General features: G+C 37.7%; 1 protein-coding gene across 1 annotated transcript in view; it reads left to right on the plus strand.

Moving 5' to 3' along the window:
- The window catches only part of LOC137107914 (replication protein A 70 kDa DNA-binding subunit-like), a 40116-nt gene extending 18330 nt beyond the window's left edge, over positions 1-21786 (plus strand). Inside the window, exons 11-17 of the mRNA XM_067492060.1 lie at positions 868-1004; positions 1572-1720; positions 4242-4371; positions 12049-12225; positions 12350-12457; positions 12568-12654; positions 21049-21786. Of these exons, the coding sequence (XP_067348161.1) occupies positions 868-1004; positions 1572-1720; positions 4242-4371; positions 12049-12225; positions 12350-12457; positions 12568-12654; positions 21049-21150 (890 nt within the window). The 3' untranslated portion in view covers positions 21151-21786. The remainder of the gene's footprint in view (positions 1-867; positions 1005-1571; positions 1721-4241; positions 4372-12048; positions 12226-12349; positions 12458-12567; positions 12655-21048) is intronic.
- Positions 21787-27823: the final 6037 nt, after the last annotated feature.

The following is a 27823-nucleotide window of genomic DNA, read 5'->3' on the forward strand; positions in this document are numbered from 1 at the left end:
TGATGTTCTGTCAATTGACCAAACCAATGGCAGCATTGAAGAGTCTTTTTTTTTTTTTTTTTCATAAAAGCAATTTCACTTTATGGTAATGGGTCTCTTGAATATACAGTTCTCTGCTTGTTTTGTGATGAAGCCATAACTCAGACCTTGCTGAAATTCCTCTATAAACAATACACGGAGTAGAAATGGAAATACTATATCATTTGTTTTTAGCTTGTTTTCTGTGCCTGGCTTGCCCATAGTTTGTGCTCACTAGGAGAAAAATAGCAGTTTTAAGGCACATAGTAATTTTTGCCTGAAATCTAAATTTTACAAGTTAGTCAGCCTAATGTAGTCATGGTCCTGATCAGCATTCTAATTTTTTGGTTTTCAGTAACTTCATGACAATCATTTGTTGTGCAATATTTGCTGTATAAATTAATTGAGTTGTTTTGATTTTCTGAATTAGTTATGGTATTCCAGCATATTTACCTTCTTGCTATGCAGTTGTCCTGAATTAAGTGTTTAGGCCTTGAGCATGAATGAAGAATGCATATAATGAATATACAGTGTTTGTTGTGATTTGTAATGTGGGTCTGAGTTTTAGCTGGCCTGTTATGACATTTGTGTCAGTGCTGTGGCCTGGCAATCTCAGAGGGGTGTTGACTTTTTGCTGTGCTGGATCTTTACTGCTTATGATGTAACATCACTTCACATTATGTAAAAAATATCCAGGAGGCATTTTTAGACTTTATACCATGTAGAGACTTTTTAAAACCCACTCTTTGTATAAACCAATATTGCTTCCTTGCTCTTAACTCTTTGTAAGTATATTTGTTGTTATAAGCCGTCTATAGATAAAAATGTGACATTACTTTGTGACTGCAGATGTGATTGGAGTTTGTAAGAGTGCGGAGGATGTATCCTGTATCACCACGAAGACTAACAGAGAAGTCTCCAAGAGGGCCCTCAACCTAATAGACACAACAGGAAAAGTAGTGACAGTCACACTGTGGGGAGAGGAGGTAATAACTATAATCTCTCTCTCTCTCTCTCTCTCTCTCTCTCTCTCTCTCTCTCTCTCATTTCCTCTTGCTCTCCTACTATATCCAGCAGTGGGTTTGTGTTATAACATAAAAACACTGTTGTTAAATACTTTATATTTTGTGTTATATCTGCATGTATGCATAGCTACGTGTGCTTTTGCCTATAGAGCTGTTTGATTGTGTTTTCTGTGCTATAAAATGCGTATTGGTCAAATCATGCCTGTGACCTTCAGGAGTATTTTGGACTAGAGCCCCTGATTTGAGACGAAAGGCTAAGTAAGTCTTGAATGTGCATGAAATGATACTATTCTTCTCTAAGCTCATTCAATCTGCAAGTGCTAATCCCTCCTCTTTGCCAAAACTCAAAAATGACTTTCAAATTAACTTGTAGGTTGTCCAATTATTAAAGCAAGCAACACCACATATTAGTGTCTGGTCTTTTCAAGCTGCAGGCACATATTTAAAACAAAAATGCAACTTTTTCTTTTTTACATCTTTTTCTTATTAATTACAGTGTTTCACTCTTTTTTCTTTTTTTTTTTTCAGGCAGAGAAGTTTGATGGTTCTAGGCAGCCTGTAGTTGCCATCAAAGGAGCTCGCTTGTCTGATTTTGGGGGCAGGTCTCTCTCTGCTTTGTTCAGCTCAACAATAATGGTCAACCCAGATATACCAGAGGCCTTTAGACTGAGAGCTTGGTAAGTCACACTGATGCATACACGAATGCATGGTTTGTAATGGCACTCCAAAGTTTGTAAATTCAAGTGTTTCCAGTAACTGTTTATCAGCCCTGCACATCAACTTAAGGGGATTTAGCCCATTCCTCAGGAAAGCTTCAACTCAGGGATGTTGTTTGGCATGTTCCTTGCATTAACAGCCTGCTTCAGGTCTTTTTGTGCATTTATATTGGATTAAGTTTAGAACTTTGACTTGGCTGTTTCAAAGCATTACATCTCATCTGTTTCTCTAGAATGTGATTGTACAATTCTGAATTCAAAGCTCTGTTAATGATGTTCAACTGTCCTGGTCCAGAGGCAGCAAAGCATCATGATGCTGCTATTACCATGCTTTACAGGTGGGATAGTGCTACTATGCTGAAATACAGTGTTCGCTTGTTGTCAAACAACTGTTCTCTCTTACGCAAAGAAGTTCTACTTTCATCTCTTTCATCACAGAACATTCCTTCAACAGACTTTTGGCTTATCCACACAACAGGGGTCTAGAGCGCTCTAGATGGTCACTTATGGCCAAGTGTTGGCTTGACGTGTCCCAGCGCATATGCAGTAATATAAGTTTGAAGGGTTCACAAACTTTTAAGCATCATTCTATTGATGTGTATATATAGTTTGGTCATGCTGTCATTTACAGTGCACACAGACATTTACCACAAGCACCATTTATAAACACTTAAATCATTTTTACCAGGTGCACCAAAAAACTTCCAGCTGAATGTGTACACACACACACACACACACACACACACACACACACACACACACAAATTACGTGTCAGGGGGCTGATGGCATGCCCCTCTTAGGTCCCAGTGGAACTTTAGACAGGATGTGGACAGAATTGGATAGAGGGAATAACAGAAAAGCATAAATGCAGATATTTTTGGTATTTTAACTACTACTGAATGTGCACAGAAAGATTGGCATACCGTAAAGCACATCAAACTGTATTCCTATTTGTAGTTTCTGCAGGGATTTTAAATTATGACTCACTCACTCATTAGTCTGTTCCCAAGTCTGGCCACCGCTGAAATATAAATGCTTTTTTCCCCATCTTTTTTAATTCTGCTGTGTACCTAGCAATATTTCAGCGTGCTTATGATTGCCTGTGCGTTACACGGAAAGCTATTCTTAGGCAAAAAAATTGCATCAAACCACAAACTCATAGCTTCAAAGTGTGAATATCAAAAATAAAGGGGCATGTTTGTTGGTACCTGTGGGCATTGTTTTCTTCACTCTTTTACTCATTAATTTCTGCTTTATAATGTTGTTTAATTGCACCATGGACAATTGCTTTGGCAATTTGTGTGTGTGTTGTATTAGTTACGGCCAATACAGACCTCTCTCTCTGTGTGTGTGTGTGTGTGTGTGTGTGTGTGTGTGTGTGTGTGTGGGAGCTCCATTGCTCCAGCTTTAATCTTGGTGTTATTAGTCTCTGCTCAATGCACCATCTCATCCTGACATTCAGAGGACTAAATAACAAAAAAAAAGAGAACCCCTCATTCCTTTCATTCATCTATCAATTCTTCCCTAATCCCTGGCTTTTTCTTCTGATCCCTTCTGCTGTTTGGTCCTCTTTCCAGTTTTCAGGCTGACAGCTATGAACAGATGACACGGAGCAGTGTTTTCTACTCCTTTTTAATATTTAGGTCTGTGCTTTGCAAAGACAAAGAGTATCTGATTCGAGATCATGGTTCAATGTAGTTTTTGTAGTAATGTGGTGCTCTGATTTGCTTGCATAATTGAAGGAAATTGATGAACTTAGATGATGCATTGCGTACATTGTTCTCCACAATTAGACTACACAGTCATGATGATGAGATAAAATTTCAAAAGCAATAATAAAAAGGTAGATAAATGAATAATAGTGGTAGACAAGAAAAAACGTGGGTTTTCTCTTGTTTTTTTCTCTGTGAATTTACCACATATATTTTCAGGAAAATATGGAAATCTACTGTTTTCTACTGATGCATTGGTCCATGATAGACAGCTGTACGGTATGTCTCATAAAAGAGATTGCAGTATACAGATGTAGTAGCTGTATTGAATAAATGATTAAGGGAAAAGCACAGTCAAAGCTGAAGGTGGTTTCTTTGGATAATGGAAGACACCCTAAGTGTGGGATACAGCACAGTATCTTTACCGGAAAAACCAAAGTGCTAATGTAACACATCCGTATAGAGAAACACACTTGCTATCACATCCTCCTTTCTACAAGATAAATTCACTTCTGCAAAGATAACTAACAGTAATGTTGTATTTTGTGTAGTTTAATCACCTCAGTGTTCAGGGATCATTAGATGTGTTCTCATGTATGATCTGTTGGTGTTTTTGATTTTTATCAACAAAATCACCTTTCTCTCTCTTCTTTCTCTCCATCTTCCTACACACAAAATGTCATATTAAATGTCAACAATATGTATGTGTGTTTGGTGTACGAGCATGTTTGTACATACCTTTCTTTGTGCTGTGTAATTTAATGTCCAGGTATGACCAGGAAGGCTATGCAGTCGACAGCCAATCCCTGACAGAAACGAGGTCTGTGGGCAGCGGAGCAACAGTGAACTGGAAAACGCTGAGCGACATTAAGAATGAACACATGGGACAAGAAGAGAAGGTGCGATGCACACATGTTTACATATTGGAGAGCTTACATTAGAATGGGTGGCTGAATTAAAGTCAGGCATTTAAAGAAAGGGTAGAAGTCTCAAAATTAGTCCAGAATAACCTACAATTGTCTCCATGACTAGAAAGCATTACAAATAAAATATGTTTTTCTAATTTGCATGTTAAATATTCAAAATGGATATTGGTAGTAGCTTTCTTAGTAATTTCTGTGTATTTTCCTGGCTAATTGTTTGGTTTTTACACTGTCAAAAAATGGTCATAAACGCATGTAATAATTCCCCGCAGCCCAAAGAGTGTCTTTCTGATCAGAATGCACTTTTACCGTGTAAATGCTTACATTTGATTTGTATATACTAAATATATATACTAAATACCAATAGTAGTACTAAATAATTTTACAGTATTTCTACTATAAAAATAAAATAATGGGTGAGAAAAGCAGCAAATCTTCACAGCTGGAAAACCTGAAATTGAAATCTTGGGAATTTGTCCTATTTTATATACAAATAACTATTTTACTAACATCATCTAACAGCACATCACTACCACTTGTTCTCTGGATCCCCTCTCCTCCACTCTCCTTCAAGCAGTTGCACACACACACTTATCCCAGCTATTACAAAAATCATTATTACACCTCTCTATTATTTCTATGCTGTCGACACACAGCTTCTCCTGTCCTTTCTACCGGATGATTCTACTGTCTTATCAGATCAGACCAAACATTTATGAATATGCAAACCTACTCATTGACTGCTCAGAGAAATCAACATTCTCTGGAATTTGGTGAACAGTTTTTAAACACACTTAAGAAACCTGGTTATGAGAAATCAGCGTAAACATGCCGCACAAAAATAACCTGATTTCTCCTCCACATTTGACTTATTTTAGAAGCCTGGCACGCAGATTATAACTGTATAGTGACAGAAAATGCTGCTTTCTGACTTTTCTTCTGTGTGCGTTTGTACGTGTGTGTGTGTGTGTGTGTGTGTGTGTATGTCGCAGCAAAGTGACAGCACAGGGGAGAGAAAGGAAAGACACATGCAGCTGATCCACAACAGTCTGAATTTTAAAAATCTGCGGGTGAAAGAGACTTATTTAGACCTTTATAAGGCACTTTGTGTTAATTTAATTTCTTTCTGACCTTAGGTGGACTTTGTTTTAAAAATGAGGTGGCTTGGTCCTGTTAACTCATTAAAACAAGAAAATGCATCATGTTGGTTTTGACTTCATTATTTCTTTACTTCTTTCACTTACATGCTCTTGCTGCCCGATCACTGTGGTTCGTTTTCTCCTTAGTGTTCGTACACATTGTATGCATTGTAAACTGTATCTCCTATCACTAAGTCAAAATTGCTATAAAGCATGCTGGAATATATTTAATATGTTAAATGACAAATTGGATTTTATTTGGTTTGTTGGCTTTTTGTTTGTTTTGGCTCTGTTGTACAACCACAGAGATTCTACTGAAGGATTTAAACTATCATATATCATTTTCTGCGAACAGCTAAACGGACTCAGTCTCATTTAAATGAAGCATTTAGACAAACAGAATCCACAGTCAGTCTTCCATTCATTGTAAATAGAGCAGCTCTAGGCTGTACCTTGCTATGACTTCATGGATTAGAGTCATGGTTCTCTTGTTTTAGCTGCGGGAGGGAGATAGCAATGCTTACATATTAGCTGCACTGACTGAACTGCCGCATGCTGCTTGTGAGAGCTCATAAATCTAAGCGGGTGCCATTTTGAGAAATGTCATCACACAGAATTATCATGCTTTCAGCTAAAAGTAGAGTGCATATAAGCAGTATGTGCCACTCATAAACTTTGTATCTAATTAACTATTATCTCTGACTAGTTCCCCCCTATCCCTCACGTTTAATTAGAAAACACTTAAGGATGGTTTCAAGATCCCTGTCATTTCAAATAATGATTTCAAATTATGTGTTATGGACATCAAGGAAGCCTACGGGGCATGATGTTGTAAAAGGGAAAGTGGAGCTGCTGAGACTGTGGAACTGTGAGAGATGCGTAGAAAAGCCAGACAGAGCCACTTAAACTTTATTGTCACTTACAAATCGGCATTGAAGGAAAGAAAGAAACGGGTATAGAAGTAAACAGTGTGGTGGCCAAGAGAGAGAAGTGAAAAGTGGTATTGAGAAAAAGCTTACAGATAGGAACAGTTAACTGGCAGATATGGGGAATAGGTTTAAAGGTGAGAATGTGTTTAAAAAAAAGTTGTTTTTTTTTACCCCATTTTCTTTGTCATCTCCTCTTTTCCCCTCCTTTGGTTATAATAATGAAATCCAAATCATAAGTAGTTTGAAGCAGTCTAATTTGACATTCTATCTGTTTGCCTCCATAAAAGTATGAGACTGTGTGTGTTTGTGTGCGTGTGCGCAAAAGCCATTTCTAATTAATGTAGCTGTGTGTGTGTGTCTGTGTGTGTGTTGTGGTTTTGGGACAAGCATTAATGTTGGCATGTGAAGCTACGTCAGTTATGTGAAGTACATTTTCACTTGGTTGCCCTTCCACATACAAATTTTAATTGCATTTAGGTGCCAGAAGGTGACACACGGATTTTGTGTGATAAGAATGAAAACTATTTTCAGAATGGTGTGTGAGTGTTTGTCTTTATTTCCTTATATGGTCAAAGTTTGTATTAATACAATTGTTGTGAGGGCATTTTCCAGGTCCCTCAAAACCTTCAAAGGGCTATTTGAGTAAAGGTTAGGGTTAGGCACTTAGTTATGGTTATTATAACGGGTTAGAGAGAACAGTATGTCAATGAGTGTTCTTACCAGTATAGTGAGGTGTGTGCGCATGTTTGCATGTGTGAGCATACATGGAAGCAAGCATGCACATCTGTATGAATCTTTAGGTGAGGCTGCACAAGTTTTCGCTTGTGTGTCTGTGAGCAATGTTTGTCATGCTGCTTCTAGGTTATCCTCAGCTTGCTTAAGGTTAAGACTTTGCCCCAAGGCTTTTGTGTACACACTGGAATTTCAAGGGAGAGGGAGAAAAACACAGAAGGAGAGGGAAGGGATTATGGCAAATGCAAGGTGAGTTATTTGGATTGGTCTAGTTGTGATGGGATTTCTATGGTCCAGATCCTGCTGACCTCTATACATGGCTTCTGCATAACCCATAGAAAAACATCATGTCCTTGTCTTCCGACCATGTCCACCCTTCTACCATTCTCACCACCCAATGACTTCCCACCTCTTTAGCCTTGCAGTGCTCCAATCTGCCGAAGTCTCTAAAATGTGATGAGGCAGGCACGCGGGCGGAAACATGGGAGTGGAGTGTTGAGGAGGAGAGCGCTGTTGCTAACGGGAGAAATTCTCCTAATTAAAAACCCTCCTTAGTAAGTGTTTTGGAGGGGTTTCTGCTGTGTGGCCTGGGTAGATGGATGGGTGGACAGATTATGAGGCTGTGTGAGTCAGTGTTGGCTAGCGGGAAGAAAGTGTCAGAGAACTCTAAGTCTGACTGACAGTATCTGTAAAGGTCATGGGGACAGAGGACAGCATCAATCACCTCACGAGGGATGCAGAGAACACACCGGGCTTATAACATTTACTGATCTTACTGAACATTTTACCGAACGTGTGGGCTGTGTAACGATGGAACAGCAATGCCCAGTAAGTGTGTGTGAATTTGGCCAGTATCCTAGAGAGAGTCTTTGATAGACTCATTCAGGCCAACATTAGTAATGAGTCTGGCCCAGCTCTAGCATGTTGCATTTGTTGTTGTTAAGAATGCATTTTAAAGCATTTAATTTTAAATTCTGGCTGTAATTCCAGGATCTTGTTTAAAACCTGCTCTCCTGGTAAAAGAAATACCCTTGGGTGAACCTAGGAGAAAGGATTTTTCTGTAGTTTCTTATGAGTCAGTGCATGCCACATTTATCGCCTTGTGCTTGTACTTTTGTGTCTGTTTATACTCGTGTGTGCTTGCGTGCAGGTGTGTACATATGTGTACCTCTTCCCAGTGAGACACAGTTCGCCTGCTGTGTGCATTCTTTATATTTATATTTATGGAAATTGAATTCAGCGCTTTTCAACAAGGATGAGAGAATAGCCTTTTCCCCCCTAAGAATTAGCATTTTTTTTTCTGTTTTAGCTGTTGATTTTACCAGTGTGAGTTCTCCCGCCTTAGGTGCTAATATCTGTTTAAATTACTGCAACATCACTGAATTTTAATTTGATTCTGTTTGACTGTGTACTGTTTAATTTAAATTTATAACTGAAAGCTCATTGCATTTGTATTGCAAATGTGTAAGTTTGGGTCTTTGCATATAACCTTGCATGTTAGTCGTGTGTGTGTGCGTGTGTGTGTGTGTGTACATTAGCACAATTTATGTATTAGCGAGGGAGAGAGAGATTCGTCTCATCTCACATCTATTATGCATAGAATTCTCAAACTCCCACTGCTCTCTTTTTAAACTGTTCCAAGATTGTTTGGAAGTCAAATAGAGATGTGTAAACAGCGTGCATCTACCAGCTGGACTGACTTGTTGGCACCAGTTTTACCGCTGATGCCAATTTTGATCTGAGTTTATTTTTATTTTATTTAATGTTTCCATTTTCACCCTAAACAAATTATTTGCGATCTTAAAACTAGTGAAGAGTGTTCTGCCTGCACTAAAAGGAACACCTTAGCTCCCCCCTTTGCTTTTTACATTTGTTTGTTTTCTTATTTACTTCTATTTAAATGTCTTTAGTTTAATGAATCTGTGCTTTTAAAATTGTTATAATACAAGAGAATTCCAGAAGAATATTAATGCAATTTGGATGAGAACAGAGAGCAGTTCGAAGGTGCTGTCAGGTGTCAGCATTTTATGACAAGTAGTTCTGTAATGGTAAAACCATTACCATCTAGTCATCCTTTGAAGTATCTTCTAAAGGACCGGTTTGCTTTTTTAGTGTCTTACAGCAACTGTTACTGTAGGTGCCCGTATGAATAAAGAAGGTTTTACATGCTTTAATCATTCTTCCTGTTTATACTGTCCTTTGAGACACACACACACACACACACACGGTATAAAAGGGGGCACAATCTGCTGTCATTTTTTATATATATTTTATATTTATGCAGTCGAAAGCCTTAGAAGCCTAAATAAAACTGTTGAAGTTTAACGATTGTATATGTCTAAAATGTGTTTTTGCTTAAAACTAAACTTGGTGTCAGTGGTAGACATATACAGTTCAAGATTATGCAGCAAGTACACTCCCAATACCCAATACAGAATACTGACCAGGGCTAGGCCTATAACTCTCTAAGGTGGTTATTTGCCAGTTTTATCTTTAATTTTTCATTTACATTTAGTCATTTGGCAGATGCTTTATCCAAGGAGACTTATAAGTGAGGTACAAAGCAAGCAAAAAATCTAAGACAAGGAGAAGACATCAAAGCAAAGTGCTATGAGAAGAAAAATTTCCTTTTTGTGAGATGCAAGTGCAAGACAGGTCAGATAGGAACTTTTTAATAGTTAAGTTTTAAATAGTTCAAGTGCATAGGAAGTTGTGGAAGAGTCCCCCTTTTTAACAGCTTTTGAAGTTTGGAAGTGAGGCTGCTGAGGATGCAGGCTTTGGTAGCTTGTTCCACCGTTGTGGGATCACTGAGCTGAAGAGCTTTGCTTGGGATATTTTGCTGTGTAGTGAAGGGACTACTAGATGCCATGCTTTAGCAAAGAGCAGTGGGCAGGAGGGATTGTAGACAGTACTGTCTGGATGAGGGAGTTCAGGTAGGAAGATCCGGTTATGTGGACCACTCTGTAGATGAGAATCAGAGCTTTGAATCTGATGTAGGCTGGAACTGAAATCCAAGAGTAATGTGACGTGTGTCCATTTTGACTGATCAAAAATTAAATGTGCTGCTGCATTTTGAATCATTGCGAGAGATTTGCTCTTGCACGCTTGTGAACAATGAGTTGAGTTGCACATTCAGAAAGGTAGGGTCTGATCTCTCTGATGTTGTAAAGGGCAAATTTGCATACCAGAGAGATTTGGTCAGTAAAGCTCAGTTTGTCATCGGTTATGACCCCCACATTTCTGACAGTCACTGAAGATCCTACGTTGAGACGTTTGAGTTGAAGATGTCTCTCACTCATCTAAAAGACACAGGTCGCAGTGTATGATGAGACAGTGACATTGCAATGACAATGGCGTAATGGTTAGCTTTTTATTGTCTTATATATTGTCTTATATATGTTATTACTTGCTTATGATTTTCACAGAGTGGGGCCTTTGGAAGCATCTTTTGGAAAAGTTTTCTTAGACCTGTATTAAGATAAGCAGTTGTTACAATGTGTAAAACCTGTTTCAGTGTTCATTTGGGCATTTGGGGGTTGTTTCAATGTTGGTAAAGTGTGTTGGTCTCTTCCATTTCAGATAATTTGCTGTTGTACCCAAACAGGAAAGAGTTTAAAGTTTTGTGTATTCTGAAGTTGGTCTTTGCACCCAACAACTGTGTTGTGATTTTGAACTCATACTCTGTGGATTAGTGATTACTCATTGTGCTCTTATGGCCTGAACCACCTGGCATCTTGTTCATCTACCAAGATGCAACCTCCTACATAACAAACACTTTGATGAAGTGTTTTGTTCCGGCCCATTCATCGTACACCTTTCAAGACTGCTGCTTTGAAACGCCACACTTTTTAATATGCTCAGACCTATTCTCCTGGCAGACATAAAAATTTCTTTTTTTAATTCACTAAATGGACACCTGTTTATATTTCACAGGTCAGTCTCTAAGCAAATGTGCTTGGTAAAAAAAACAATATTGTTTATTAAATGTAAACCGCAACAGGGCTCGGTCTCAGTCATTTGTGGGGTAGTCACACATGTGACCTTACACATAAAGCGTGGAGTGAGAAGCAGTTTTGTGTCTGTATAGTGAATCAATATGAATTATGTTTTAATGAGTTGTACTTCTGTCATGTTAAAAATGTAACAGAAAACAGTTTTAATCAAGATTGATCTTCTGAAACTTTAATTAAACAAGGCAGTCACAAGGTCAGCTACAGTTTTCTTAATATTAACATCAGCCACAGCTACAAATGGCACACTCGAGTGAGGGTGCTCCCACTGGTCATCTGGCTCTTCATCTATTATTGCTTCCTTCCACCTAAAGCAGTTGCCCTGTAATCTTTCAATCTATCACATTTTCGGCGACTTTAATTATGATTCAGAGTTTCGACTGGTGAATCACAATCTTTTCCTTCATCATTAATAGAGTGACTTCACTGTTGCATTTCCTGTTTTAAGACTGATACATGTGATGCAAAACTCTTGAAATATGTCTTATTAGGATTAGGGTTAAGGTAGCGTGGAATTTCCCAACAGTCAGTTTCACATTCTCTATCCAGGAGCAACCAGGTTTGAGTAGGTATAGAATAACATGTATAAGTGCAGCACAAACATTTTCTGTAATTAAATGATTCATTTGGTTAGGTAGATTTTTCCAGTATGTTATTTGCTTTGCAGGTTAGATTTCTCCTCAGCACAATATTGTAAAAGAGGGCAGCAGTTCCAAATTAACTGCAGCCTCGTAGACACTCAGATTGCAGCAGTTTGATGTGATTTTGTAGTTTTTATTGATCTTGCTGCTCTAGCCCCATAATTAGATTTCTTCCTCTCCCATTGTTGTTCTCTCCTTTCAGGCGGTCTATTTCAGCTGTGTGGCAACGGTGCTGTACATCCGTAAGGAGAATTGTCTGTACCAGGCCTGTCCATCTGCAGACTGCAACAAGAAAGTCATTGACCAGCAGAACGGACTGTACCGCTGTGAAAAGTGTAACAGAGAGTTCCCCAACTTTAAATACAGACTGCTTCTTTCTGTAAGTGCACACCATTAGTGCCTGTGAGATGCTCATTCAGTGATTCTGACTTTGAGGTAACACTCAAACATAAACACATAAATCATGTCTTGCATCGTGTCATGTCTGTTTGTCTGACTCACAGGCAAACTTAGCAGACTTTGGGGATAACCAATGGGTGACGTGCTTCCAGGAGACAGCAGAGGCCTTGCTAGGTCACGATGCAGATACACTGGGACAGCTTAGAGACACAGTGAGACCATACAAACACCTATGCACGGACCCACTTTTGCTAAGCTTTTGTCTTTCAGTATGTTGTGTGAAATCTAACTTCTAATGCTGCTTGTTTTGTGTGTTTCTGAGGATGAGGCTGCATTTGATGAAGTCTTCCAGAAAGTCAACTTCACAACTCACATCTTTAAAAACAGAGTCAAGCTGGAGACATACAACGTAAGTAGCAATAAACAGAAGCACAACAGAATTTGATAGAATGCAATGCAGTTTAGCTTCCTGGGAATAAAAGTACTGAATATAATGACACACAATGGGGCTCATCATTGTCCTGCAAGCTGCAAGAATTTCTTCAATGATCTCTGCCTTGCAGAAATACTCAGCCCTGATTGACTAGTGCGTGTTTCTTACAAACAGCTGTCTTATCACTATTCTAAACAAATACACCAGCAGGCATTTTTATTTCTTTCCGGACACTAATAGTGGTTCTAGAAAAATAGTCTTTCAAAATAATCAGGAATGTAAACAGGTTTTATTGTTGTAAAAACAGTGAATGGTCTAATTTAAGGTCGACTTCCAAATCAAAAAAGCTACATTATATAGATCCAAGCTCTCTCTGTGTGAGTGTGTAAAAGCAGTGGCCACATTTGAAAGCCCTTAAAAATTATAGTACATATTTTTTTTTGTACGAACAAAGTATTGCTACAGCTTCCAGTCAGGTTAAGTTTTGAAAATGTATTGTGGTTACAACATGGTTAGATGAAATTAAGTGTTTAGGCTTGTATTTAAGTATCACTAGTAACCTTCAGGAAGAGTTTAGTATTAGTGATTATAAAGGAGTATTAGGGAAATTTTCCATATGGTGAATACCATAAAAATAACACCGCTTGATTGAAAATTTGACAGTAAGTATGACAAATGAAATGGAAGTTTTTATACATAAACAGAATACAAATTTATATCCCCTGGTGTTAACGCAAGATTCATTTTGGTGCCTGTAATTATTAATTAATTAGCTGCATGCCGTACATGACTTTCTAACGACCAGACTTGTCATTAGTTATTATCGTGAGCTGAACTGTGGTTCCAAACATGTAAAGCCAAAATGCAAGATGCGCAAAATGCAATATAACCACAACACTGTCACACAACATGAATCCAAAATCATTTCAATTAGTATCATAGTGACAAGGGGGTTGTTACGTAGCCAATGCACTTTGGATAACAGAAAACAAATACAGCTGTGGATTCATTTCTCTTAATTAGGCACTAATTAGCATTTAGCTATTGTCTGTCTATGCCTAATTAGCGTAATTATTCAGAGTGTAATTTGCTACTGGGGGCACACACTGAATGTCTGAATGGAATGATTGAGATGTAGGATTAGCTCTGACTGCTCTGTGTCCTGACCTCAAGGAAACAAAAGGGAAGTTTGCCGTAGTAGTTCATTAGCCATTCTTGAGAAGACTTTCAATGAAGGATTACACAACGTGCAGGCAAAATTGTCACCACCACCAAGTTATCTATTACACACACAGTGAAGAGAAGAGTCTCCATTTTTGAAACTATGATTGACTGCAGTAAATTTCACACCACTGCTACTGATCAACTAATACGAAGCTTGAAGCCTCTCTAGCATTAACAGATACATATACTGTACTTTTGCTACCACGGTGTTGTGCCTTAATTAACTAATTAATTTCCCAGTTCTTTTTTGGGTGGGGGCTTGTCCTGTGAGTTCAGGGTCACCACAGCAGATTTTTGTCCGCATGTTGATTTGGCACATTTATTACGCCAAATGTCCTGACGCAACCCTCCCCAATTTCTACCGGGCTTGGACCGGCCTAAATCACAGTGATAATAAATATATAAATCACAAACTTTTAACCATTCATTTGGAGGAAGTCACCTGTTAATCATAGATCACAAGGCAATGTTAACAGTTACAAAATTACAAATGTAAGTCTTTAGTTCCCTGTTAAAAATGGAATAATGTTTGTATTTTATCTTGTTGGACGGTAAAAAAAAATAAATTAAATGTAAAATTTGTGCATCATTATTCCAGTACTAAATTTAATGAAGTCTCCACCTGATGGTCCTCTAAACAAAGCTCATCAATATGTGAGTATTTATTTTCAGTGGTAGTCAAAGTTTATTATTCACAAAGACGAGCACAGAGCAGAGAGTCTGCAATGCACTTTTTCAGTGCTCATTTCTTTCCTGTAGACTTGTTAGTGTGACACAAGACACAAAGATCCGACATGTACCACAGTGTTTTCATAAAAATAGAACAATGTAATAAAATGTCTTAACAAGATGAATAGAGTTACAAAATATGTGCTTCCTCATTTTCCATAACAAGGACACAACTGTGCTTAGGATCATATTTTTAATTTCTGTTTGAATTTCTCATCTACGTTAACTCAAGTTTGTATTATATTGGATGGGAGAAGCGATAACAAATACAATACATAGCTGTGTCCAAAACCTGTAGGCAAAGTAAAACGAAAATGTTTTAAATTTTATACATTTCTTTTTATATAGTAGAGTTTATAGTATGTAAACTATACATTGTATACATAATATAAATAGAACTGAAGTTTCTTAATATAACGGTAAATGCTAAATGTAAAAAATGTTTTGTCTTCCTTTGTGCTGCAAGCAATCTTTTTCCAAATTAAATTGTATTTAAATAAAATTTCCTTTTAACGTTCTATCATGTTTTCATGCTCCACATCAGACACTCGTGCTGCAGTTTAGCAGAGGCCATTTCACTCTGCTACAGGTGGAGCTAATAGAATTCAGATGATGGTGAAGATCAGATTTGGCCCACAAGATTGGATTTACTGAGCACAGCATTTTTCACATAAACATCTAATTTGCATTTGTTTAAAGGACAATCCAATTATAGGAACACTTAGAATTTAAGAAAGGTGTATCCGATTTCCAGCCATTACCTAGATGCACAATCCTGATGAGTCTTTAAATCTATTGCAGGCTGAATGGTTTTCCATGATATCTCTGATACACTACAGTATTAGTAATGTACTGTATGTAGAGGAATAAACACACCCATCTGCACAAGGGTGGTGGGGTGGGTGTGTGTGTGAGAGAGAGAGAGGGAGAGAGAGAGAGAGAGAGACAGTGCAAGTGCATTTCTCTGTCTGAAGTAAGTAAATTGATTTTGTCTCAGTGAATACATTAGTGTCAAGGGGTCCAGTTTTTTCTATCTTATGTTGACAGACAGGCCATTGAAAGCCACACACACACTCAACACACTTCCTTTATCATCAACAGACCACTTAGTAGGCGTCGCAACATCACAGTCAGCTCCTTTCAATGCAAAAAGGTCGGAGAATTGTCTTATATGGCTGAAGGTGAACCAATTCTGTGTAAATAATAAAACATCCAACATCCAAAAAAGCTGTCCAAGTAATTTCCAAAGGTTTTACATAAATATTTACATGATATTTCTATATGTGGACAAATTAATAGACACTTAACAATAAGGTAGTCCCGCACGATACATCTCAAGAAGCCCTTCAAGTTTTGGTGGAGAGAAATATGTAAATTGAGTCAGATAGTAAGTAGTTGGTGATGTTAGAAGTGCTGTATTGTTAATCAATGCTTTCTGTGTTTTCTCTAGCATTTGTAATGTCAAGTTTAGTGACCAAATACCAAATTTCATATTTGATTAGATGAATATAAAAGATGTAGTTAAATATACAGTATGTAACAAGTCTGTAGCCACTTCAGCTCCCCCTTGAAGCTGTCTTTAGGTAATGCTTTGAGTTACTTGCTAACATCAACAGACTAACATATTCATAATTATGCCATCCATACATTTGATTATTGACACTAAAGTATAGCTGAGGCTGATGACGTTCACCAAAGTAAATTCATAGTGGGCCAGGGACATGAATTAATCAAATTTCATGCAGTGCAAAGTAGTTGGAAAATAGTTGTTAAAACATTTAATGCTACACCACAAATATCATAAGTGTGTGTGTGTGTGTGTGTGTGTACTGTATTTACAACATTTTGTGGCAGTCCATCTTGTTACTGGATCAGTGTAAATTGTAATATGATGATGGAGCTACGTGAAAATTCAGTCATGAGAAGTTATCCTCTGCAGTAGTTGGGATAGTTCAGCCTGTGTCAAAGGGGTCGACTGACCAACAGACACCGCCATCCACAAAGCCACGTTACTGGCATGACTAGAAGTTATGGTTGTAATTTGATAGAAATTTTATTCACTATCACTGAGTATTATTCACACCTTCATTATCCAATTTTCTCCACAAGGACTTTTAGTGTTCTGCGGTTTTAGTACAGTTTATCATTAATTCATGTTTTTTTTTTTCAACACACATCACTGCAAAACATGTGCACGCACACGCACACACGCTGTGTGCATGTTTTGTCAGTGTGTCTGCATCTAGAAGCTGTGTTGTTCAATTCTTCAGGGAATAACCCCACCATTTGAAACAGTGTTAGAGAACAGGGGTGAATGTTAGGCCACTGAGTAATTGTTTTCTCCAGATGTGATTAGAATATTAGTCTACACACATTAAATTACCAAGCCTCCTTTTTTACAGTTCCCCATTTGTTGGGAGATCATTATTTTTAAATAAGTTGTCACCTTTTGTCAAGTAGAACCTTTGTTTGATGGCTCCCCATATTGTTTAATTTTCCTGTTATCCTCAGGTGGATGCAAATTGAAAACACAAAAGAGGTGTTGCATCACATGTGAGATAATGGGCAAATGTTAAGTCCATGATGCTTGTTATGCTGGCTGAATAGCTAATTGATTAATGAATTGTCTGGGGATTAATCCTTATAGTGAGTGTGATTATAATGGTAATTAGTTTTTGGCTTTATGTCTTAATGAGAAAATTCTGCTTTATGATGTGATATATAAACTGAAAAGTAACTTGCTGATGGTGGCAGTTACTAGAAATCATTTAGATTGATTACCACTGAATTGTGTGTGTGTGTGCATTTATAATAATTTCCATATGCCTTGATATCAGCACATATTGCCTATGAGTCTATATTGTGTAATAAATAAAATGTTCTCACTACTTAGTAATTAAAAAACTAAAATGATCATCCTGTAAATAGCATAGTTCCAGAGCTAGAGATGGTTCAAATGTTTAATCAGTAAAATCATGTTGGCTAGTCCTGTTGAAAAGTTTTGCTGGAGTGTGTTACGAGTCTGACTTTATGTGGGTAACTTTTCCACATTTGTTACAAAACGCTTGAATTCATAATCTGTTTCTACAGAGATATGTGTTTGACATCAAGATATAAAAACTCAATTCCAAATAGGTTGCTAAGATGTGTAAAAGTATATCAAAACACAATGCAATGTTTGCAAATCTTAAATTTTATTCACATTAGAACACAAACATATCAGATGTTGAAACTGAGAAATTTTAGCATTTCATGAAAAATATTAGCTCATTTTCAGTTTGATGCCACCAACACATATCAAAAAAGTTGGAAAAGGATGATTGTATGGCATCCCCTCTTTTTTTAAAAACTGTCTGTAAATGTCTGGGAAGTGACCAGTGGCTGGAGGTTTAGTAGAGGAATGTTGCCTCATTCTTGTCTGATGCATGATTCTAGCTGCTCAATACTCCTGGGCTTTTGTTGCTGGATTTTTTTTGTTTGTTTTATGATGCACCAAAGGTTTTTTATTGGTGAAAGGTCTGGACTTCAGGCAGGCCAGTTCAGTACCAGACCTGCGAAGCCATGCTCTTGTGATGGATGCAGCCTGCGATTTAGCATTGTCTTGCTGACATTTGCAAGGCCTTTCCTGAAAGAGACGTTGTATGGATGGGAGCCTATGTTGTTATAAAATTCCATTCAACTTTATTTATATAGTGCCAATTCACAACAAGTATCTCAAGCCACATCACACAATAATAATAATACCATAATAATAGCATAACATAATAGCATCATGACTAAGAGCTAGTTCCAGTTGGCTGAACAGCTTTAACTATAAGCTTTATCAAAAAGGAAGGTTTTAAGCCTCGTCTTAAAAGTAGAGAGGGTGTCTGCCACCCAAATCTTGATTGGTACCACAGAAGAGGGGCTTGATAGCTAAAGGCTCTGCCTCCCATTCTACTTTTGGAAACTCTGGGAACTACAAGTAGGTCTGCATTCTGAGATCAGACTAGTTTTTCAGCATCACTTTAGACAGGATGCTCCTAATTTTGCCAATGTTCCATAGGTGGAAGAAGGCTGTTTTATTTGTTTTATAGGCGAGGTAAAGGAGAAATCCTGGTCAACGACAACTCCAAGGTTCCTCACAGCAGTACTGGAGACCAGAGTTATGCCATCTAAACTATCTATATTGTTATCTTCTGGTTTCACAGATAAATATAGCTGGGTATCATCTGCATAGCTGTGGAAGTTTGTGGAATGTTTCCTAATAATGTTGCTTAGAGGTGACATATACAGAGTAAAAAGTACTGGTCCTAACACAGAGCCCTGTGGATCTCCATAACTAACTTTTATGAAGATAGAACATTCAACATTAACATGACGAAATTGGAATCTGTCTGACAAATAAGATTTAAACCAATGCAGTGCGGTTCCTTTCAAAATCTCAAATCCATGTTTTAGTCTTTGTAATAAAATGTTGTGGTCAATGGTGTAAAATGCAGCACTAAGGTCTAGTAAAGGGATATAGACACAGGTCCATTATCTGACGCCAAGAGAAGGACCAGGATCAAGACAAGTTTTTTTTAAGTAGAAGTTTGATTACAGCAATTTTATAGGCCTTTGGTATATAGCCCGTTTCTAAAGATAGATTGATCAAATCTAATATGAACGTGACTATTAGGGGTAAAATATCTTTAGGCAATTTGAACAGGACAGGGTCTAAAAGACAAGCCTAGCAAGAGCTATGGGTAAAACGCACTCTTAGAGGGATTGGGGTCCTATTAATGATTCTAGCACTGTTGTACATGACGATCTATCTGTAATATTTGGGGGGAGGAGCTGGCGAATGTTTTCACCAATCTCTAAAATTGTATTCGTAAAGAAGAAGCATCCCCTTTAGAAGCAGTTTGTCTCAGATTGGTGAACCTCTGTCTATCTTTACATTCGAGAGCCTCTGCCTCTCTGAAATGTTCCTTTTATATGCAGTGATGTTACTGACCTGTTGCCAAAATTACCTAATTAGGTGTCAAATGTTCCTCCATTTGTTTTTGATTTGTGGCAGTTACTTTTTCAGCCTTTTGTTGCCCTTTTTCCAACTTTTTTGAGAGGTGTTACTGCCATCAAATTCAAGATGAGCTAATATTTTCTATGGTGGATGAGGGTGGTTTGAATGGTAAAATGTCTGTTTCAACATCTTATATTTTGTTTATGTTCTATTGTGAATAAAATATGGCTTGTTGAGATTTGTAAATAATTGAATTCTGTCACATCTTCCCAACTTTTTTTGGAATGGGGTTGTAACCTCCATTTTGAATCCAGTCTGAGTTGTCAAAATATGTGTATTCATTGAACTCCATGGTGAAATTAATATTTTATCAAACCTTCCAGTAACTTCATTAATGTTTAATTCAATCAGTCTAATTTTACCTTATTTGTCTCTTAAATGACTGAGAAAGAAAAGGAAAAAAGAGAGGGAAAAAATAGATGGAGTGATGCCTCAGTGACCCTCAGTAAACACAGTGAAGCAGCTTAAATGCTCTAAAGCATAGCTGCACTTCCCCAAAGCAAATAAAACAACAGCGAAACTAACAGATGTTTTAATTTCTCAAAAACTCCCTGAAAAAAAAAATGATAAGGGATTCAAAAGGATTTGGACTCAACAGACACGTTCTGTATTGGAACCCCATCCTTGGCTGTACCCGTGTTCTCAGACATTAAACAAGAACTGAACAATACACATAGACATTTACATATTAAAAACATGATGGCCTACGCTTTCCATCAGTCTTAGCAGCAGAAAATGTTCCTGAATTTCCCAGGTGTGCAGTCAGAAATACAATATCTCTTTAAAGTCAACTACTAAAAGATTTGTAGGTTTAAAAATAGCTCAAAGATACTTTCAGAGATGACAAAACATGCTCACCAAAAGAGCTAATAATAAACTGCACTCTGAAATCTACTTGGCTTTACAGCTGGTTGCACAGATTTCAGTTGCCCTTATGAGATTGATACACAGTACATCGTTGGACTGTAGTGCCTTCAGAAGTATACTGACAATCACATCATATCAGTATGAAATGGGTTTCTCATCTGTGGTATAAATGAAAAACAAGAAAAGTATTTGTCAGTGGAGGCAGACCTACGGGTTTCATTAGGGTAAAGGATTTGAGACCACTGAGTTGTAAGAGTAAGCTGGTGCCAATAACAGCGGACAGGCGGTTTAATCCTCCGACAGAACCAGCATCCTCCATTACACAGCCAACTTTACACAGACTTGAGCTTGGAGTATAACTACAATTAAGCCCCGTCACTTATCAAGCCTGTTGAATTTAATTCATTATTAGAGCACTCTTGAAAGTTGCTGGCTGGAGAGGATGGAAATGTCTCCACCAGATCTTGCTGTGCTTACAATCAATACTATTTTTCTTCTCTCCTCAGGATGAGAGTCGCGTGAAGGTAACTGTACTCGAAGTCCAGCCACTCAACCACAGGGAATACAGCAGGAGACTCCTTAGTAACATCCGCAAATTGGCCAGCTGAACCTCGTCCCAGTCATCCAAATGACTGGCTTGTGATCACAGATCTGTCGTCTCTGACTGGTGTCCAAATTTTCCCACGAGCGAGATAACAGCATATCTGACCGAGGTAATGGAGGGACAGCCAGTGATTCATCTAAATGGCAACCAAACAAAAGGGTGATATTTAGTTTTCTTCTTTCAACACACCAGTTGTGAAACCGGGAAAAGGTGAGGGAAGTTGCTTTTAACTTTAATTTAATGACATTTTAGCCAAAAGGTTTGACTTTGATTACATAGAACTGTGTTTATAACACGCTTCCATATCTCCATACAGTCTTATTTAAATATACACAGATCAGAGTTGTTTTTATGTTTTTTTAGTAAGTGCTCACGTCTCACGACTTCAAGTATGGTTGTGTGTACACTCCATGTTCGTTGAGTACATGAGACAGGTTCATTTAATTTTTGTTATTTTGTTTGTAAAATGAGGGGATGAGAAAAGGAGATGGGGCTGGATGTGTTTGCATTTATTTTAACTGTGTGACTACCGCTTTTTTAAATTATCCTTGTTTTAGTTTTTTAAAAAAGTGTTGTTTGCCTTTTGGCCTCTAAAAATGTTCAACAAGGAAGGAGTGATTAAAAAAATCTTAAGATAAAAGTATTTGTCTTTATTGTCGCTGTTATTTTTACACAGTATCTGCAGCACTGGCTTTTTATCTAATAGTTTCTATTCTTACTTTAACATTATTTTACTATGTAACTGAGATGTCTGCTTCATTTAATATTTTCAAACCCTTTACATTCGCATGCCACGTTTTTTTATTTTACATATGTAGAAATAGAAAAACAAGGCAACTAACGCTTACAAAAATACATTCTCTCTGAATATGATCAAATTATGCCTCTCTGTGTTTATTTCCTACACTAACAACACCAAAGCTTTAAAGAAAGACATAATGCACATGTATTAAGCAATAAAAAACTAAAAGAAGGTGCATTATGTTTTAAATTTAGTTAAAGTAGAGGCAAAGGTGGCTACTTTAAAGAGTAGCCACCTTTGACTCTGACACACTTTGCATTCTGTTAACCACACAATAGTGACCTGGGCTGGTTTTCCAAAAGTCTTATAAGATGGTTGCTTATATTCTGACCACATTCTGGTTTTCCTTTCCTTCCTTTCCATTCTGCAGCAACCATCTCAGTTGAGTTTACAATAGTTGGGATAATTATGGAGGCCAGATCATCTTATGCAGCACTGCTTCTTTCCCATTTGTGGTCAAACAGCCTGATAGTATCTGTTGAGGGGTGTTTAATAATGGTCCCACTAAACAGAAACCAGAAGGGCCTGTGTTGCTGCACAGTGTTGTTGTAGCCTTGCTGAATAAACGTAGCTTAAATTCTGAATAAATAACCAACACTGTCACAGAAAAGCAACCCCACACCATCACACCTCCTCCGCATTTCACCCGAAGTCCCAATTTGGACTATTTAGACAGATGTACAGATCTAATGTTTATTGCCTTTTTTTCATTACCGCATCAGCGGTTTGACCAAGAAAGCCAGATTCTCACAGTCTTCTAGAATGTTGATGTTAAGATGTGACTGCTACGGGAAGGCTTGGAAACAACTAATCAAATGATGTTCTTTCTTTCGTGAGAAGACCCTCATGACAGGCAGATTCATCATAGCATTTGACCGCACCTAGAGTTCCAAAGTTCTTGAAATTTTGCACATTGACTCGTTTCTCTTTACTTTCTTGAGTTGTTGTATGTACATGGATTATTACAGTAGTCAAACACTGCACAGATTCATTGAAGAAATTGCAGGTGACTTGCTTGCAAAGCTCATTAACATGTAGCCCAGGGTGTGCAAAGCCGGAATTAGTAACTGTAATGTAATTACGAAAGTTGTTCATTTCCAACACTCAGGAGGAAGGGTCCGGCATAAAAATGTGCCAAATCAACATGCAGACCAGTGATCTGCTGTGGTGACCCTGAACTCACAGGATAAGCTGAAAGACAAAAACTGTCTACTGGAGTCCTGCTGCTTTTTACCAGTGCAACTGATTCTGATACAATAAATAAGATACGCTGAAGTATTTTTAGGCCATATTCTTCACATATACACAGGTACATATTTTGGTGCAAATATGTGTAAAATAATTTTCTGTCTTATGATTTACAATTTCACTACTAAACTGGGCATTTATTTCCTCTTATATCTGTTTTACGGTGAATTAATCATTCAAACTAACTCATGTGTTCTCTGGATACAGTGTCGATTCAGACATAAAGCAAGGACAGAGATTCAGCAGCGTCCCTCTCTACAAAGGTTTGGCTCAAGGGCATGACACTGATTTATGTTGGCATCAGGCCGACTACTCCCTTCACTCCCAGCACCATCAGTACCATCTCCTGCCTGCTGTCTGCCATGCTGTGTGTGGAGGTCTGGGAGATTAAACACATACACACTGATCTTTTCACCCCAGTGTCACCTTTGCCTCAACTTTTTTTTTTTTGTTATCTCCTTTGTACCCTCCTTTTTTCCCTTTTATTCTCTCATGCTGCTTTACTCTCAAACAATCTGACTCAATCAATAACAGTAGCACCGATAGCATTTTTAACTTACAGTGAAATGTTGAATGGTTAAAAATTGCTTTTGTTTCATCTGTAACTGACCTCCACTATTGAAATCACTAACAATTGAAGTGACGTGCTTTTGAGGTTCCCTCACTTCAAAACTCTGCCAGGTCAAACATCAAATATGTACTTTTGAAAAATTTTCTGGCACATATGCAGGTGACTATAATTCTAATCTAAAACTGAGTCCATGAGATCAGAAAGCCATTCCACCTTAAATCCTTGCTGGTGGTTGAGGCTTAAGACGGAGTCACATCCGTCTGGAGCCTTGAGGCATTATGGGACAGAGGAGGACATAGTGAAGAGATTAAGAGAAATACTTTTTTGTGCATTATCCTTCAAGAACTTTATCTGCATGTGATGTGCTAAGCAGCAGTGAACTGAATTTCTGAGAAGGTTGTTATATCTTCATTCAGGGAATGTGGGACCTTCAGTCTGGTGAAGCTGCAGCTTGTCTCTATCTGCAGAATGTGTGTGTGTAAGAGGCTACAAGGACAGCAAATGGAAATGAACGGAGGTTATCACAAAGGTCGTACCCTTGATCACAGTCTATCTGTCCACAGTCTTATCTTAAAACTAACTGTAGTCCCGTCAAACCTGTGTGTTTGTGTGTAAGTGAGAGAGAGGGAGAGACCAACAACCCCAACAGGGACATGTAATGCATATACAGTTAGACCTCTGCCACATGCATTTTTGATGTACTTGTACTTTAATTTATAGTAGACACTCTACTCCAATGGAAAAACTAAAGGGGTGGCAGTGCGGGTGCTTACGTTGCAACTTTGTTAATTCATATCCATCTAATTCAACAACACACTCTTATCACAGTCATAATCATAACATTTATTCTGCGATTGGCCAGGGCTTATGGGATATGTTATACATTTAACACAACCAAAAATATACAAACAAAAACTATTAGCTTAATCCAGAGTCCAAATGTCATCGGGGCATTGCAGTTAGTGGCCAAACAGTATATTGATTCCCAGCTACTTCATCATCAGAGAAGTGATTGCTTAGGTCTTCCTACATCATTTCTCTTGAGAAAAAGCCTGTTAAACCGTTTACTGTTTTTTTTATGACTGCAAACAAAAAAATATTTTTTAAAGTCAATAGTCAATACATTAGAATTTCTAGTTTAGATTAAAATCAGCTTTCGAGTCCGTGGTCTAAGGCTATGGTGGAAAAATAAGGCACAGCAAAAGCAGAGTAAATGAAGTTGAGAGGATTGTGTGTGTGCAAAAAGGAAGGGTGCAATATGCACTTTGTTCTTTTCATGGGGTTATCATCTCTTTATCTTTAGTTTTTATATGTGAAAATAGTCAAATATATAAACATAAAAGTGCTTCAGGAGGTTTGTAAAAAATAAAATAAAATAAACTGCATTCAGCCAGTGCACAGTATCCCATCAGCTATCTACATGTTGTGCTTTGATGTGCAGAACTTAAAAACTCTTGTTAAATCCACAACATATACTGTATACAAGCAGCAGGAAGAAATTGTGTTTTTTTTTCCCCCCCTAAAGCTCTGTGAGGTTTCTGCTCATCTGTTTTCCAACTTCATCTCTGCTGGCCTTACAGAGCATTTTAATAAACATTTTGACTGCCTGTTTCTTATCATGGTCACACTCTGCAGGGGTGTTTACCATATAGGCTCCAGCGCCGGTATTTGCAGCATCTCAGGTCTTTTTGTTGCACGTTCATGGCAGTTGCAGGTGCAAAATTCTCTCTTGTAGCTCATTCTTTGTTTTGTTTAGCCCTTCTTGACTTTTTTCAACTGTTTGTCTTTTCCTCTGCCTTCCTGTCCACCTACAGTATCTGTTGTTGTTGTTTTTTTCTACAGTTTCCACACCAGTCGTTTCTTTCTGAGCTGCTCATCGATTTCTTTTTCCACTCCGCGCTGCCTCTCATCTCTTTGTTTCTCTCCTGCCCACTTCCAGTTAACGAAACCTTCCCTGTTGCCCTTTGTTTCTCCCATCATGAACAGATTTGGCCTGGGGACATTTGTGTACATTTTATTTCTGCTCTACTTTGAGGGCCAGAGGCCATGCCAACACCAAGGGCAGTTTGCACAGCGCACGTTATGTGCCTGTACTGGGAAGATTTTAAATTGCCACTGTTTGTCATTCTATATAAGGATGTGAACTACATTAATTTAATTGTTGGATAAAGTAATGACATATAATATTTTAGTCTCATGTCTTTCCCAGTAGGTACAGTAAAGTATAACTGGCAGACTCAACTGACATTGGCATGTTTATATGGCAGGTGGATGATCAAATTAAAGAACCCTCCCTGGAAAGCTAGTTCATCAATAGGAGCTTCACACTAAATGTCACAGAGGCAAAAGCTTTACTAGAAATTAAAGCTTACAGTGTGATACATCAAGCATTTTAGTGCATTTATAATAATATGAATATTTACCACAGATTCACCTATGGGGATTCATTTGATCTTGTTTTAGTGTCACATGTGAAGGAAAACCCTGACACAGACACGCACAGAGTTGCAGACACGGTAAAAACAAACCTACAGGTGGCCAAGCAGGTGAGGTGAACAGGATCAGAATCAAAAAACAGAAACCTTTATATGTACTGGGAGAAATAACATGGAACAGGCAGGAATCATGACTTTTATGAATATTAAGTTATTCTTTAAGTCCACTATTTACAGTACAGTTTTCATTCGTTTTCGATTGTTGAATCTTTGTAATTACAACTAAACATTGCTGGTCACAGAGTGTTACTGTTTGTGTTTCAGTGGGTGAATGTGGGATTAAATATTACATATTACATAATAATATGTATTATTATATGTAATATGTATGTATTATTATTGTTATTGTAAAAAAAATAGATTCATATTGCATAATAGAAAAATCATCTGTCTGTCACCATCCATGAGCTGCTGGAGTGATTTTTAAATGATGGGTTGCAATTATTTTGTTGTGCTACACACCTGATTCTGCTACTTAGTCCCTAACTGTGATTCCACTGTGTAAAATACACAAATTATATGTTTTGAAATGAAGGTTGCCAGAGACAATTAGTTGCCACGTGGGACACAATAAGTGGAGTTTCTTGCAGCTTTAATGTTTGAAAACAATAATAACATAACACAAAAGCCAGTAACAAAAAAAAGAAGCAACAGAGAAGCAAATATAAAAATGCAAATACTGCAGTGGGGCTATGAACACACACGCGTACACATACACACACACACAGAGAGATACCATTAAATTACACTTATATCATAAAACAGTCCCAGTAACTCCAATTGAGACTTCCATATTTAACATTTGTGTCACTTTCTCTATAACAAGGGTTTGACATAAACAGTTTTGCTCATAGTTATCTCCAACGTTCCAAAGATCCAAAGCTGACTTGACGTGCTCCGCAAAAACAATATCAAAGTCAGCAAAAGCTGTCAAAGTCATGCCCATATATCATACAATAAGTATTGATTGTGACTACAGGTTAATTTACACCTTTATTACAATATATAATTCATATATATATATATATATATATGGGGAGGCTGTAACTCAGTTTATAAGGCAGTCATCCACAGACCACAGGGTCAGTGGTTCGATCATTGGTTCGATGTCGAAGTGTAAGACACTGACCCCTAACAGCCCATCAACGCATTCCCATCCCCAGCTGTGCAGTGCCGGTCCAAGCCCGGTAGAAATTGGGGAGGGTTGTTTCAGGAAAAGCTGAAAGGACAAAAAAAAGCATATATATATATATATATATATATATATATATATATATATATATATACCAGCCACTATGCAACTAAGAACATAGTGGTCTACAGCATGTGGCAGAACTTTCCATACGACAGTCCTACTGAAATCAAAGGCATCTTGTTTAAATACTGACATATATCATCTTAAAAGTGTTAAATCATGCAAACTTTAACAAGATTAGATCACATTAGATGACTTAGTTGGTGATTATTTTATGCAACAGACTTCACGCTCAAATCTTCGGTTTCTTCACGCAAAACAGGAAGAAGGACCAGCATGCCCTTGGCAGGGTAAGGACAAGTTTAC

Source organism: Channa argus, chromosome 22 (genome assembly GCF_033026475.1).
Source record: "Channa argus isolate prfri chromosome 22, Channa argus male v1.0, whole genome shotgun sequence".
NCBI classification, from domain to species: Eukaryota; Metazoa; Chordata; class Actinopteri; order Anabantiformes; family Channidae; genus Channa; species Channa argus.